Source organism: Callospermophilus lateralis, chromosome 8, assembly GCF_048772815.1.
Source record: "Callospermophilus lateralis isolate mCalLat2 chromosome 8, mCalLat2.hap1, whole genome shotgun sequence".
Taxonomy (NCBI): Eukaryota; Metazoa; Chordata; class Mammalia; order Rodentia; family Sciuridae; genus Callospermophilus; species Callospermophilus lateralis.
This window is the reverse complement of record NC_135312.1, coordinates 104,009,778-104,025,180: the sequence shown is the minus strand read 5'-3', so window position 1 is coordinate 104,025,180 and position 15,403 is coordinate 104,009,778. Positions and strand designations below refer to the sequence as shown.

At 36.7% G+C, this 15,403-nt stretch overlaps 1 protein-coding gene across 4 annotated transcripts in view; it reads left to right on the top strand.

Moving 5' to 3' along the window:
* Positions 1-15,403, top strand: part of LOC143406040 (broad substrate specificity ATP-binding cassette transporter ABCG2-like) — a 59,384-nt gene that overhangs the window by 13,969 nt on the left and 30,012 nt on the right. For all 4 annotated transcript variants that reach the window (XM_076864579.2, XM_076864580.2, XM_076864577.2 and 1 more), the window contains exon 2: positions 10,466-10,686. In XM_076864579.2, coding sequence (XP_076720694.2) covers positions 10,484-10,686 — 203 coding nt within the window. In that variant the 5' untranslated portion in view covers positions 10,466-10,483. The remainder of the gene's footprint in view (positions 1-10,465; positions 10,687-15,403) is intronic.

Genomic DNA, 15,403 nt, shown 5'->3' with positions numbered 1-15,403 from the left:
TATTAATAAAGATGTAAGGATATTCCTAGCTAGATGTATATCCTGCATTGAAACAGAAGAATGATATTTTCTGTGATCTTGAACATTTCATATATTGAGTTCTTAGGTAGTATTATTTAGTATTATGTAGAATTTTCTGTATCTTTAAAAAATAAATATTATCTACAACTCTAAATATTCTCTAATAAAGCTAAATATTCTTTGTTTGTGTTTATTCTATTTCTAAATTTTTCATCTACTTTAGTACTTCCACTGTTACCCACCCTCTACTCCCCCCAAAAAAAACAAAATGAATCTTTTAGTTTCACTTGCTTCTAAGTTTACTTAAAAATCACTAATTTTGGAGGTGGGCGATAATTATCTATTATTCTTCACCAGCTTTGCTGGGTTATAATGATACTGGTTGCCTGGGTTACTCTTCAGGAACCTTAAGGCCATTTTGCTGAAAACACTGACTCTTCCCTTGGACCTGTACCTCTCTGATGGGTGCCTAGGGTGAGATGAAATATTTGTATCTTTGTCCTCCTGTGTCTCTCCTCTTTATTGCTTTGGCCTTTGCAACAGGTTCTACTCAGCTCTGCATGTAAATATGTTTATCATTTAAGAAATGACTTGCCCAACAATAAAATATGGAGTTACCATGGCATAGGCTTGCCTAGTCTTTCTTTTTCCCTACTCCAGGGATGAGAGCGCCTACCACCCACCAAATACAGAAACTCCAGACCATGAAAGGAGAAGTAGAAGCAGAGGTTGCAGAAGATTTCTGCTTATTCCCAGAAAAGACATGACTATTCCTCTTTTTTTTATCAGCCTCTTTCCTTGTTGTTCTTATTCTTTATCTATAGCCACTCAACTCCCCAGAGTTGTGAAGCTGATTTGTGAACAAGGCTTCCTCTTCTCCATTCTTTGGTCACTGAATGAAGTCTTTCTTTGTACCCAACACTTATCTGTAGGACATATGTTTCTTGGGGGATGATCTTCCAAGGCTAAGTTAAGGAACACTATCAGAATTGAGCATCCCTAGAAGAATTCTGTAAGTCTACTTAACATGATTTTCAATGACTTCTTGCTATGATTATAATAGATGTGACTTGTAATTTAATTTTTCTTTTACTAGGAATTTTTGAGAATAAGGTATGCAGAGATATGGAAGATTGAATAATAGTGGACATTAACAATATTATTGCTTTTATGTTTGCTATCATCTGTTGGAAAATTCAATTTTCAAGTGCAAATATAATGTTTAGAAATTTTATTTTTGCAGAGAAGTGTAAGGAAGATACTTTTATAAATATATTCTTTTATTTCCTGACAATGTAGGATAGAGGTAAGGGCAAAAATTTCTGTTCTATGACCTGGGCTTGAAGAACATTTTAGTGCTAAATACTGAAGTTATAAATGCAAATACTGGCCCACATGCTTAGGGATCTTTGCAACTTTTATAAGAGAACCTTGGGGTATTCCTAGAAGGGTTATAGTTACTGAAACTATTCTTTTCTTTATTACATTGTCCTTCCAGTGCTATTGGAAATTTTGTACAAAAAAATGTGAACTTGTTTCAGGAATGAAAAGAATATGTTTTGGTTTTTGAAAAGTGAACAGATTCAGTGGTCAGGTTTAATTTTTGAGATTCACTTCATTTGTTTTGCTTGAGGTAAATGAATATAGTTAACAGAACAGGTCTAAAAAACCAAAATTATTTTCTTTTGGACAATTGCCACATTTGCTAATTTTACAAATATGTTATTTTCAAGCTGATGTATATAGCACTTTTTAAATCAATACTGCAGGTAGCTGTGTTTCCTAAAAGTACAGTCAGGTAGGAACACTGTTGTGGGAAGAAGGCTTTTATTCTTATGCTGTCATACAAGGGAGGCAGCAGGTAAGAATGGAATTCCCAGGCTGTCTCCCTAAGAGAGAGAAATGCATGTTTTTAAAATAGTATCTATGGGGCAGGCAGGTCCTTGGTCTTCCTCATGTCAACACACGTGGAGGGGGTTCTTAGTTGCTTCTGTGCTTTTCTTCATTGTGGAACTTCATGGGTGGCATATCTCATTATCATCTTTAATCTCTATCTCAGGGTATGATTTTTACTATGCCAATAAAGTAAAGGTTGTTATAGGGTTTTCCAGTGACTGGTTTTCACATGGCTTTTCCTTCTGTAATTAGGAAAATCTTTGAACATCTTATTAGAAGAAAGTAAAATATTAATATTTGTTCCTATGTTTGACTGGTAATTAGCTTGAGAGCTTTACTTTTTTCAATCTCATTTTTCCTGATATATCTATCGATCCCATAGTCTTGAGAACTGACTGAAATGACACCATTTCCTACTCTTTTCTATTTTAGTGTTTTTTTTTTTTTTATTTTTGAAGCATATATTTAACATCATAGTTTTGGGTTGTTTTGAAACTCAGGAATTAATTTGTTTTAAGGTAGAGCAAATGTATGTATCTTTTAAGGTGTTACAAAATTGCTTTTATTTTTAAGTGATTTAGTAATGAGAAATACAAAATAAGAGAATAAACAGGGATTCAACATTCTACTGAAGTCTGAGCAGCTTACCTTGATCTATCAAATGCTAGTCTATTTTTTGTTTACACGTATCAACATATTTTTTATTTTTTCCCATATTCTGGGATCTCAGAAATTTGTGTTTAGGGCTCCTGATATTTTCTGACCTGCAAGTCCAAATTTTGTTTTTCTGAGAGATTGCTGAGATATTTGCTTAGAAATGTTAAGGGGTCTGGGAACACTCCTATGGCAGCTTTTTTCTTCATGGTTTTCCTGAATGTTTCTCTCTGTGTGTGCAGTTTTCATGTACAAAGACCCAGAAAGGAAAGAGTACAGGATAGTGGGTTTGATCTAGTGCTATTCTCTCCTTTCGAGTATTTTGGTTCCTCAAGTCCTGGATGCTTTGGTTGCTTTCATGAAAACTATTCACATTGCAGGTACCAGAAGCTGATGCTGATCCATTAATGAGGACAAGGTTTTGAGAAGAAGGAAAAAGGTGCTTTATTGCTTTGCTAGCAAAAGAGAATATATATTGGAATCCTGACCCAGAGACAGTGATTCTAAATGCTCAGGGAAACAGTGGTCTTTAAAAGAAAAAATGCAGGGCAATTTAAGATGTTGTACTAGAGAAAGGTTGTATTCCTCATTGCTCCATGGCTGAGGATCCAAGCAGCAGGAGTACTGCTTCTTAGCAGGGAGAAGTGGAGGTGTATTTCACTAAAACTTAACATTGGACAGTGAGACTGTTATTAAGGCTTAGAAATTTGGGTACATTAAACAAAAAAGAATGAATACATTGGAGCCAAGCTGGTTGCTGCAGCAGTGGCAGCAGTGGTAATGGGGCTGGTTCAGCACAGAGGAGGGAGAACACAGACAGAAACACAATGGAAACATTAGTATGGAAGAGCCTGAGATCAGGAAAGCAGCCTGAACTCAGTGGATACAGAGCCTGCATTGTGCACTGGTCCTTGAAAAGTGTTCTGTTTCTCAACTGGCTGCAGAGAGCAGAGGCAGAGCCATCTTCAGGTGACCTCACTGCAGCTGCTGCCTCAGAGCCAGGAGATCATAGCAAACACTGCTACACTATTCCAGAGAGCACCACTGTGTGACCTATAGTGTACCTAGCAGAATGGAAGTGAAACAGGCACAGAGAAGATTGTACCCAGGGGGATTCAAGTCAGAAAAGTGAAGGGGAGTCAACTCACCTCTCCTTTGAGTGTGGTATCTCATATGAGCATTTGAACTGGGAATCTGAACCGGGGGTGTGAATACACTCAGGGATTAAGCCTGGGAAGGCTGTGTTCCTGGGAAGAATAAAGTGTGGAGGATTGGGTCTCATGGCCTATGAGTAGAATACATGGGAGGTTCCTGAGATCCAAACTCCTAACAGAGATCCATAGGGCTCAGCCCCTAAACTTTCCAGAAATCATGTTGGTTTAACACAAGCCCTGTGGATACCATACCTATGAGGGGGGATTCAATCTAAAACACTCTAGGACAAGTAAAAGCTAAAAGGCCCACAGATAAGAGTGGAAAAGAAATCCCTTCCAACAGACACATAAAACCCAACATAGGAATACAAGAAATTTGAAAAAAAAAATAAGCTAACACAATACCTCCTAAAATTCATAATTTACAGGCAACTGATCCCAATGATAGTGGAGTGGCTAACATATCAGATAAGGAATTCAGGAGAATCATTATTGAAATGATCAGTGAATTCCAAGAGAAACACAGAAAAAACAAATGAATTAATTAAGGAAGCCAGTATAGAATATGAATGAGAAATTCAATAAGGAGATAGAAATATTGAAAAAGAACCAAACAGAAATATTAGTAATGAAAGACACAATAAATCAAATAAAATATGTAGTAGTCTCTCTAATAGTGTAGCCCATGCTAAAGCCATAATCACAGAGCTAGAAAACAAAGTGTCCAGCCTTGAATATTCAGACAGCATTATAGAAAAGAAAATAAGTAACTATCATCAGCATTTTAAGAACAGTGAGCAACGTTAAGAGACCAAATTTAATAATTATTGCAATTGAGGAGGGTTGTGATATGCAAGCTAATGGAATGGATAACCTCTTTGAGGAAATAATAACAGAAAAATTTTCCAAACCTGCAGAACAGATGGATATTCATCTATAGGAGGCATTCAGAATACCTAATAGACAAGATAAAAAAGGACCCCTCCATGACAAATGATAATTAAAATTCCTAACATACAGAAGAAGAGAGTTTTAAAAATCTTAGGAGAAAAATTCCAGGCCATATGTAGAGGCAAACCCATAAAAATCACTCCCAATTACACAAGTAGAATACTATTCAAATTGAAGTCTCAGATAGACCCTAGTACAATAATACTGGGTGATTTCAACACAACTCTCTCACCATTAGATAGGTCATCCAGACATAAACTCAGTAAAGACTCTATGGACTTGAAAAATAAATCAAATGAATCTAACAGATCATCTGTAGACTATTTCATCCAACAACAGCTGGAGTGGCTAACACATCAGATAAGGAATTCAGGAGAATCCTGAATTCTATGAATAGAATACATGGGAGGTTCCTGAATCCAAACTCCTAACAGAGATCCACAGGGCCCAGCCCCTAAACTTTCCAGAAATCATGTTGATTTAACACAAACACTGTGGATACCATACCTATGAGGGGGGATTCAATCTAGAACACTCTAGGACAAGTAAAAGCTAAAAGGCCCACAGATAAGAGTGGAAAAGAAATCCCTTCCAACAGACACATAAAACCCAACATAGGAATACAAGAAATATGAAAAAAATGAGCTAACACAACACCTCCTAAAATTCATAATTTACAGGCAACTGATCCCAATGATAGTGGAATTCAGGAGAATCATTATTGAAATGATCAGTGAATTCCAAGAGAAACACAGAAAAACATCTGCATTAATTAAGGAAGCCAGTGTAGAATATGAATGAGAAATTCAATAAGGAGATAGAAATATTGAAAAAGTTTCAGTGGCTCGTGAAACTTTCTTCAAAATAGACTGTATTTTAGGCCATAAAGCAACTCTTATCAAATACAAAAAAATAAAAATGATATAATTCCTTACACTTATCAGATCATAATGGAATTAAATTGGAAATCAAAATGACAATACACTGTAAACACATGGATTTTGGGCAATACTCTCCTGAATGATGAATAGGTAGTAGTAGAAATCAAGGGAGATTTTCAAAATCCTTAGACTCAAATGACAATAGTGATACAACATACCAGAACCTCCGGGACACTATGAAGGCAGTTTTAAGAGGAAAGTTTATACGTATGAGTGCCTGCATAATAAAATCAGAAACATCCCACATAAATAACCTAATAATACATCTCAAAACCCTTGAAAAAGAATACATCAATTATAAAACCAGTAGAAGGAAGGAAATATTTAAGATCAGAACTGAAATCAATGAACTTGAGAATATAAAACAATACAAAAAAATCAATGAAACAAAGAGTTGGTTCTTTGAATAGATAAACAAGATTTATAAGCCCCTACCAAACTAACAAAAAGGAAAAGAGAGAAAATCTAAATTAATAAAACTAGAGATTAAAAAGGGGAAATTATCATAGACATCACAGAATTCCAGTGAATCATGAGGACTATTTTGAAAACTTATACTCCAATAAATTGAAAAACCTAAAAGAAATGGATACATTTCTAAACAAATACAGTCTGCCAAAACTGAATCAAGAGGACACAGAAAACCTAAACAGACCAATAACTTGTAATGAAATAGAAGCACTAATTAAAAAACGTTTCCAATAAGAACAAAAAAAAAATCCCGGGACCAGATGGATTCACAGCTGAATTCCACCAAACCTTTAAAGAAGAACTAATGCCAATACTCCTGAAATTATTTCATGACACATAGAATGGATAGAACACTTCCAAATTTGTTCTATGAAGCCAGACTCACACTCATACCAAAACCAGATAAGGACACATCAAGGAGAGAAAACTACAGACCAATATCTCTAATGACTTAGATGCAAAAATACTTAATAAAATATTCGCAAGTTGTTTTCAACAACATATTAAGAAGACTGTACACCATGACCAAGTTAGTTTTATTACAACTTGAAATGCAAGGATCGTTTAATCAACAAAAGTAATTCATCATATAAATAGAATTAAGGACAGAATTCACTTTATTATCTCAATATGTACAGAGAAGGCCTTTAAACAAATTAGTTTGGCATCCATTCATGATAAAAACACTGAAGAAACTAGGGATAGAAGGAACCTATCTCAACATCATAAGGATTATATATAAAAAATCCAAAACCCCACCTCACTTTAAATGGGGAAAAATTGAAAGCATTTCTATTAAAATCTGGAACAAGACAAGGATCTTCACTCTAACCACTCCTATTTAATATAGTGCTAGAAACTCTAGATAGAGCAATTAGGCAAGAGAGGGAAACAAAAGGGATAAAAATGGGAAAAGAAGAAGTCAAAATATCACTGTTTGCAGGTGATATGATCCTATACCTAGAAGATCCAAAAGCTCCACCAAAAGACTGCTTGGAGTTAATATACAAATTAGACAAAGTAGCAGGTTACAAAACAAACTTATAAATCAATAGTTTTCCTCTATTCCAACAATAAATCTGCTGAGAAAGAAATCAGGAAAACATTCCAATTATAATAGCTTCAAAACAAACCAACAAAAAACCTGTAGAAATAAATCTAAAAGGTTACCAAATCCTCCACAATAAAAATTGCAGAACATTAAAGAAAACCTCAGAAGATGTAAAGACTTCCCAAGTTTATAGATAAGCACAATTAACATTGTTAAAATGGCCTTCCTTCCAAAATCAATATATACATTTAATGCAATCTCTATCATATACCAATGACTTTCTTCACACAAGTAGAAAAAAACAGTCCTAAAATTCATTTGAGAAAGTAAAAGACCCAGGAATAGCCAAACCAATTTTAAGCCAAAAAGCAATACTAGTGGCATCAAAATACCTGACTTCAAATTATACTATAGAGCTATAGTAAGAAAAACTGCATGGTCCTGGTATAAAAAACAGATACATAGACCAATGGAACAGAACAGGATACACAGAGACAAATCCACATATCTACAGTCATCTGATCCTCCACAAAAGTGCCAAAAATGTACATTGGAGAAAAGACACCTTTTAAACAAATGGTGCTGGGAAAACTGGTTATCCTTATGTAGAAGAATGAAGCTAGAACCTTATTTCTCACCCTGCACAAAAATCAACTCAAAATAGATCAAAGGTCTAGGAATTAGACTATGGTACTCCTAAAGAAAACTGTGCTATCCTGGAGTCAACACTCCAGCTTTTAGTGACACACAATGACTTTCTCAATAGCCCACCTAAAGCTCAGAAAAGAAGGTAAAGAGTTCTTTAATGGGATGCTATCAAATTAAAAAGCTTCTATACAGCAAAGAAAACAATTAGGAATGTGAAGAGGGAAGCCACAGAATGGTAGAAAATTTTTGTTAGCTACTCTTCAGACAGAGGATTAATATACAAATAATTCAAACCCTTACACCAAATAAACAAATAACCCAGTTAATAAATGGGCAAGTGAATCAAACAGACACTACTAAAAGAATAAATATGAATGGCTAACAAATATATGAAAATATGTTTAACATCATTAGGAATTAGGGAAATGCCAATCAAAACTACACTGAGATTTTATCTCACATCAACAGAGTGGTAATCACTATGAATACAAATAATAATGAATGATAAGATGCAGAGAAAAAAGAACACTTTTATACTGTTGGTGGTATAGTAAATTAGTATATCCACTATGGAAATCATTATAAAGTCTCCTCAAAAGATTAGGCATGGAACCACCATATGACCCAACAATACAAGTCCTCAAAATTTATCTTGAAGAATTAAAGTCATCATACTATTGTGATACTTGCATATCCATGTTTATAACAGTATAATTACAATAGTCAAACTAGAACCAGCCTAAGTGTAATGTGGTGTATATATATATATATATATATATATATATATATATATATATATACACAATGGAGTTTTATTTCACCATAGGGAAAAATGAAATTATGTCCTTTGCAAGAACATGGATGAAACTAAAAATCATTATAATAATCAAAATAAGTTAAACTCATATGAGGAAGCTAGAAAGGAAAATGAAAAGAAAGGAGGTGGATCTCATGAAATCAAAGGGAGGTCAGTCGAAGAAAGGGAAGGCAGGGGAGGCAGTGAGGGAGTGAGGAGGTATTGGGGAGTAATTGTGGCCAAATTATATTTTTATATTGTTTGCATATGCTGATATGTAACAACAAATCCCACCATTGTGTACAACTATAATGCACCAATAAAAAATGTGGAAAGAAATGCAAAGGCGCTGAACTCCAGATGTGTCCTAGTAGGAGTACACTTTATTCTTTGCCTTGAGAGAGCCATTTCTTACATCTACTGGTGCTAACCCAGAATTCTGGATTCTTATATTCCTGGGCTCAGTGAGCCAAAGGACACATAATTTGGCCTAGGACAGAAATCAGGTTAATCTTGATTCTTCTAAGTTAGGCGGAGTGAGAGGGACAAGAAGAAGGAAAAAACTGTCAATTTTAAAATCAGCCACCAGTGGCAGAGCAGCGAGGTTTGTATTCAAAGCATGAAGTGGACTATTGTTACGTTGCCACTTCTCATGTTTTTGTCTACTTTTGTTTTGTTCCCAAGGATGATTTGTTTGGATCAGCTATTCCACCATTGGCACAGAGAAAGTACTTCATGGATGAATTTGGCTCTTAAAAATGAACTTAATTTAGCATAATGTCTTACTCTAATTAAATCTCTCAGGGGCCCTTTTTAAGTTGTTTAATGAAGCATTTAAAAATTCATTGATACACTTAATATTCAGGTTTTGCTTTAAAGTTTGGAGCTGCTTAAGTTTTGGTTTGACTTTGTTATTTGCATACTTAATTTTAAATCTTTCTAGAATTTAAATGTTTTCTCATAAGGAAATGATTAGGTAAACGTAAATAATTTTGGAGTATACCTACAGTGTTATTAAGATTTCCATCTCTGTGACAAAATACCTGAGAAATTCAACCTAGAGGAGGAAAGATTATTTTGGCTCATGGTTTCAGAGGTTTCATTCCATGGTCAGCTAGCTCCATTACTTTTAGGATTGCAGTGGGACAGAAAAATCATATCAGAAGGACATTGAGAAAGAAAACTGATCACTTCATGTAAGTCAGAAGGAAAGAGTAGAGAAGGAGCCAGGAACAAGATACACCTCTCTATAATACACCTCTAGTGACCTTTCTCCTTCAGCCAGGACCCACCTCCACTAGCACCACAGGCCGTCACACTTACAAGTAAATGGCCTTTGATACACACTTGATGTCTATATCCACACAATTACATCTGCCTGGTTGATTGAAGGTCCATAACACACAGAGATGTAAAGTGTGGAACCATATGTTCAGAGAAATTCCTCCTGTCACTGACAGCTTGGTTCTGTCCTGTTTGGTAATAAAAATGTTACAAACTTTAAAATTAAAGAAAAAATGCAGGGGTACATGAGGATTACATAGGCTATCCCTGAAAGAAAGTTGTGTTGTCATATGCCTTTCAGGACGACAAGTCTAACCTTTACCTCTTTTTCCTGCTTTGTGTTTTGAGTACTTTTCCTACTCTGAACTCTTATTAGGAACTTACTTGACATCTGATTGGAATGCAGGTGTTCTTAGTGTCTTCCAGCCATTTTAGGCTCTAAGGTTGTTCTTATCACAGTGATGTGGGCTGTTCATTGGTAAGGAATCTACTCACTGCAGCACAGTTTAAAACAGTCTTGCTTTAATTCTATTGTTATCTAGGGTTTACAATCTCATTTATGTAGACAATCAACTTACTATTGCTTTTTTCTCTACAGAAAGCAAAATCTCTGAAGATGTCTTCTAATAATGACCAGGTTGTTATCCCAATGCTACAAAGACACACCAATGGCCTTCCTGAGATGATCTCTACTGATGGGGAGACAATTACCCAAGGAGCTGTGTTGAGTTTTCATAACATCTGCTATAGAGGACAAGAGAAGAGAGGCTCTCTGCTCCGACGAAGAACAATTGAGAAAGAAATACTATCGAATATCAGGTATGTGCATGAACTTTTTAAAAATCACTTTATTGACCTACCATGAACCTCACAGGCTTTGCCTATAACCAATAAGCTGCTGTGAACATTTGTATACAAGTCTTTGTAGAGACATGTAGACACATGCTTTCTTTCCTTTTGGATAAACTAAAGACTGAAATGATTGGACATTTGTTAAATATGTTTAACTTTGAAAGGAACTGACAAATTCTTTGTAAAAATTATTGTTTCCTGTGTTTGAGAAACCAAACAATGTGTCATTTAGTTTTGAAGTGGGAACTAAAGTGTGGAGAGAATGGACATGTCTATAAAACTTTCTCACTCTCAGGTATCTCAATTAAATTGCATATGCTAGATATTGGGTTGTTAATGTTTTTCTCATTTCTAGAGAACAGAGGCTATAATTTCCTTCCACAGTGACTGGAAGTGAATTTTGGTTTGCTCAGACAGCACAACCTACAAGTCTTTTCTGTTTATTTGTTTAAAAATAAAATCGTTATTCCTAGAGCAAGTGAGCAACTTTTTGGGGGGGAGTCTCCAAGGCAAGGGCAAGGGATTACAAGAGGCCTTTAATCTGGTGTGGCTATAGACCTATATGGAATCAGATGTTTGTCCTATTTCCTTGATATTTTGTGTGTGACTGTGATCTTCTGTGTTAGTAGCAGCCATCTTCCTCAGAGGCAAGGAAATGTTGAGGATCATCTATGTTTGCATGTGGGTGAGAGCAAAATATCAGGATCTGAATGATGACTGAGCTGAGGCCTGGAGAACTGTGCAGATTGGAACTCTCCATGCTCTGCACCTGACGTCATGTCTTCCTATCTCTTTCTTGTGTCGGTTACATGCTGAGTAGGAGAATAATAGTGGATGCAAAAATGTCAAATTTAGCTTCCATGAATCAATAGAATGGACTAATGAACAGTTGAGAGCATTTTGTGAAACATAATCAAGAAACTGTTGGTACTTCAGATTTTGTGGTGAAAGAGGCAGGAAGTAACAGGAATTGAATACGGGCAGGTTTGAATAGCTGTAAAGTGCACACTGTGTGCTTATATGTTCCAGCTAGCACCTCCATGCACCGTCTCCTCTAATCAAGGTTCACCTTGAGTGTGTCTGAATGGTGTACTCCTTGGCAAAGGAGGAGGTCATCATCTTGTGTTTCCTACTGTCCACACTGCACTGCATTTGCTCCCCTCCCTGGGTCTCTTGCCTTACTCATTGCCATTAGTTTTTTGGCAATCATTTGAGAGCAGGCTGTTCATGGGATGCTCCTTCACCCCTAACTCCTTCTTAGTTAGTTTGCAGAAAGAAGGACTCTTTTATGTATAATCTCCAGTTGTTTTCTGGCAGCAGCTGAGGGGAAATATAGCTTCAGAATGAAGGAAGGAGTGGTCCTCAGGGCTGCCCATCACCTTGCTCCTCACATAGCTGACTGGCCACCACATCATGTCTCTGCAGGCTCATACAATCTGGTATTTTTTGGTCCCATCCCCTGCTGGTGATGGTAATATTGATCACCTGGCTGTTTTGCTGTCTGCAAACTTCACCATAATGCCACCATTTTCCTCTTTGGACATTATTAGTATTAGGAGGGCAGATGCTCTGACAATGTTTCAGAATCCTGCTCCTCATTGAGCTGCAACTCACCAGCTTCAGTTCCTATTTGTGGGTACTGTCTGGATCAGCAACACGGTGGTAATAATTTTCCATTTTATCATCTTATAGTTTTCATTCTAGTAGGGTCATAGTTTCATTCATGGTCCTTTCTTTCATTTATTGTACTGACTCATGGATTCCTATTTCATTCAACAGCATTCAATACCAATGCATGGTTATGGTTATTTATCTTGATACACCTATTATTCCTGATTTGGTCAGTGGAAAATCTTTCCAAGTGAGTTCCCTTTGTCCTTTTTTATTTTGACTTATCCCCTAATTCTTTGAGGACTTCCTTAGCACAGCTAGAAGTTCCAGACTCTAATGTGCATGGTGGCAAGACTTGAAATTTCACCTACTCGGTAGGCTGAGGCAGGGGGATCACATGTTTGTGGACAACCTGGCAGCTTAGAGATAGCATGACTCAAAAGAAAATTTAAAAGTGGCTGTGGATGTAGTTCAAAAGTAGAGAGCTTGCCTAGCATGAATGAAACCCCACAGAAGTTCCAAGCTCACAGCATAATTACCTTGCCAGACCTGGGGCCAGCTGCTGTTCATTCCTGTGGAGGATGGTATTTACAAACCAACATCTGGGTGTTTAGAATGCTCATTGCTATTGGTGTGTCATTGCTCCTAGGTCTTCTAAATGAACAGACCTAGAGAATATATGTATGCATGTACAAACACACACGTATACACATACATTTATAACATTGTTTAAAAAAAAAAAAAACTGCCTCTGTGTGTGCACATGCACATGGATCTGGCCAAGAGGGGTAAAAGGAGTGGTGGGTGGAGTGACTGCTCCCACAGCACCTTGGGAGTTTTCCATCTATACTTTTCTATAATTCTCTGTATAGATTAAAAACTATGAGTTCGCATTAATGCACCAATTCCAATTGAATGAGATTCTGTTCTCAGAAATTTTATAGTCTAATGGTTGCACAAAACTAGAGCATTTTTACTGTGTTATTGTGGTTTGATAGAAGGATTAAAAGGTACAATGTTAACTGGTAACCCTAAATTGAAAGTTCCAAGATCATGGAGTTTGAGAAAATGGATATGTTGAGTGAGCATGTGTATAGGGAGGTGGGACATGCTCCAAGAATATCTTTGACACCACTTTTCCACAAACAAAACAAAACCAAAGAATTAACCACTGTTCATTAAAATGTAATAGATGTGACAGGAATCCGTAAGGTGAGTTTTATTTCACACATTTATAATTCAGTATGTTACTTATTATGGGAGATGGACGAAGGATAAAATAGTGACAGTATGACACAGTTCTTGTTCACAATCTCTTCACAGTACAATAAGGAGAATCAATATATACAAACACCATAAAGCAATAAACAACAGTGAGCCATGACTATCTTTCTTCCCTCCCTCCCTCCCTCCCTCCTCCCTCTCTCCCTCCCTCCCTCTCTCCCTCCCTTCTTCCCTCCCTCCCTTCCTTCCTTTCTCCTTCCTTTCTCCTTCCTTTCTTCCCTTCTTCCTTTATTTACTTCTCTTTTTTTCTGTGGATCAAAGACAGGGCCTTGTGCATGCTATGCAATCACTTTACTATCAAGCTATGTACTCAACCCTTTTTATTTAGAGACAGTGTATTGCTAAGTTTCCCAGGTGGCCTCAAACATGCTATCCTCCTACCTCATCTTCCCAAGTACTTGGGAGGCATGAGCCACCGCACCCAGCTAGAATGGCTTTTAAGGTGTGAAAGAAGGGTGGAAGGGGTTGGGGACATAGATCAGTGGTACAGCACATGCCTAGCATGTGCAAAGTCCTGGGCCCAATCTCCAGTACAGGGAAGGTTTGGAGGCAGAGGGTAGGGTGGGGAGACCAGGGAATTGTGGAACTTACACTAACTAGAACAGAGACCAGCAAAACATGTTCTGTGAAGGGCCAAATAATAAATTATTTTGAACTTTTGGGGGCATGCAACTGGATTGAAAATAAATTCTGCTTTTGTAGCATGGAAACAACTATAGATACTATATAACCCAACAAGTGTGGTTCTGTCTCAAACCACTGTTAATGAAGACACAGGTGACCTGCTGTAGTGTTGCTGTTTCCTTGGCTAGAATATCAACTCTGAGAGGGATAGAATCTTTTTCTTTTTGTTTTTCTACTTTGTTTGTTTGTTTGTTTCATTCTTAGCTCTATCCCATGTCATGGAAGAGTGTCTTGTCTGTACATCATACACACTTAATGTTGTGTTGTGTCACGGAGTGAAATTAGCCACTGTTCTACTTTGGAACCCTTGCATTTGTGATTGTACATCATTGTTTTCTGTTAACGCTAGAGTTTAGTGTCAAAGCAAGCAAATTTATTTGTCTTAACCCATCCAAGTTCAGTTTAATTCAGAAATAATTCAGGATTACTTAGTCTTTATTTGACTAGGTATTACAAAAATCTGGAAAACTTGGGCTGGGGTTGTGGCTCAGTGGTAGAGCACTTGCCTAGCATGTGTGAAGCACTGGGTTTGATCCTTAGCTCCACATAAAAATAAATAAATAAAGATATTGTGTTCATCACTAAAAAAAAAATATAATAATATTTTTTAAAGAGAGAGAGAGAGAGAGAGAGAATTTTTAATATTTATTTTTTAGTTTTCGGCGGACACAACATCTTTGTTTGTATGTGGTGCTGAGGATCGAACCCAGGGCCGCGCGCATGCCAGGCGAGCGCACTATCACTTGAGCCACATCCCCAGCCCCAATAATATTTTTAAAAATCTGGAAAACTCTTCTGGCAATGAAACCTTAGTAAATATCAAACTTGTTTGGTCATTTCAGAAGCAGAGGCTAGGTAGCTATTAAAAAAAAAAAAAAAAAAAGATGCACTAAGTGTTACAGATGAACCCACCTTGACGTTTCCCAATCATTGCTATGTCTTCCCATTGGGAGGTGAAAAGCTACTGAAGAATAAGTGATTTTCCTATTACAGTTTGTATCAGGGTTATGAAATTCTCATTGTCTCTAATGTTTCAGTGAGAGGTTCCTCAGTTAGTGAGCAAAGTGAAAGGTGCATTTCACGTTAGTTTCCAGCAAGTCATAGT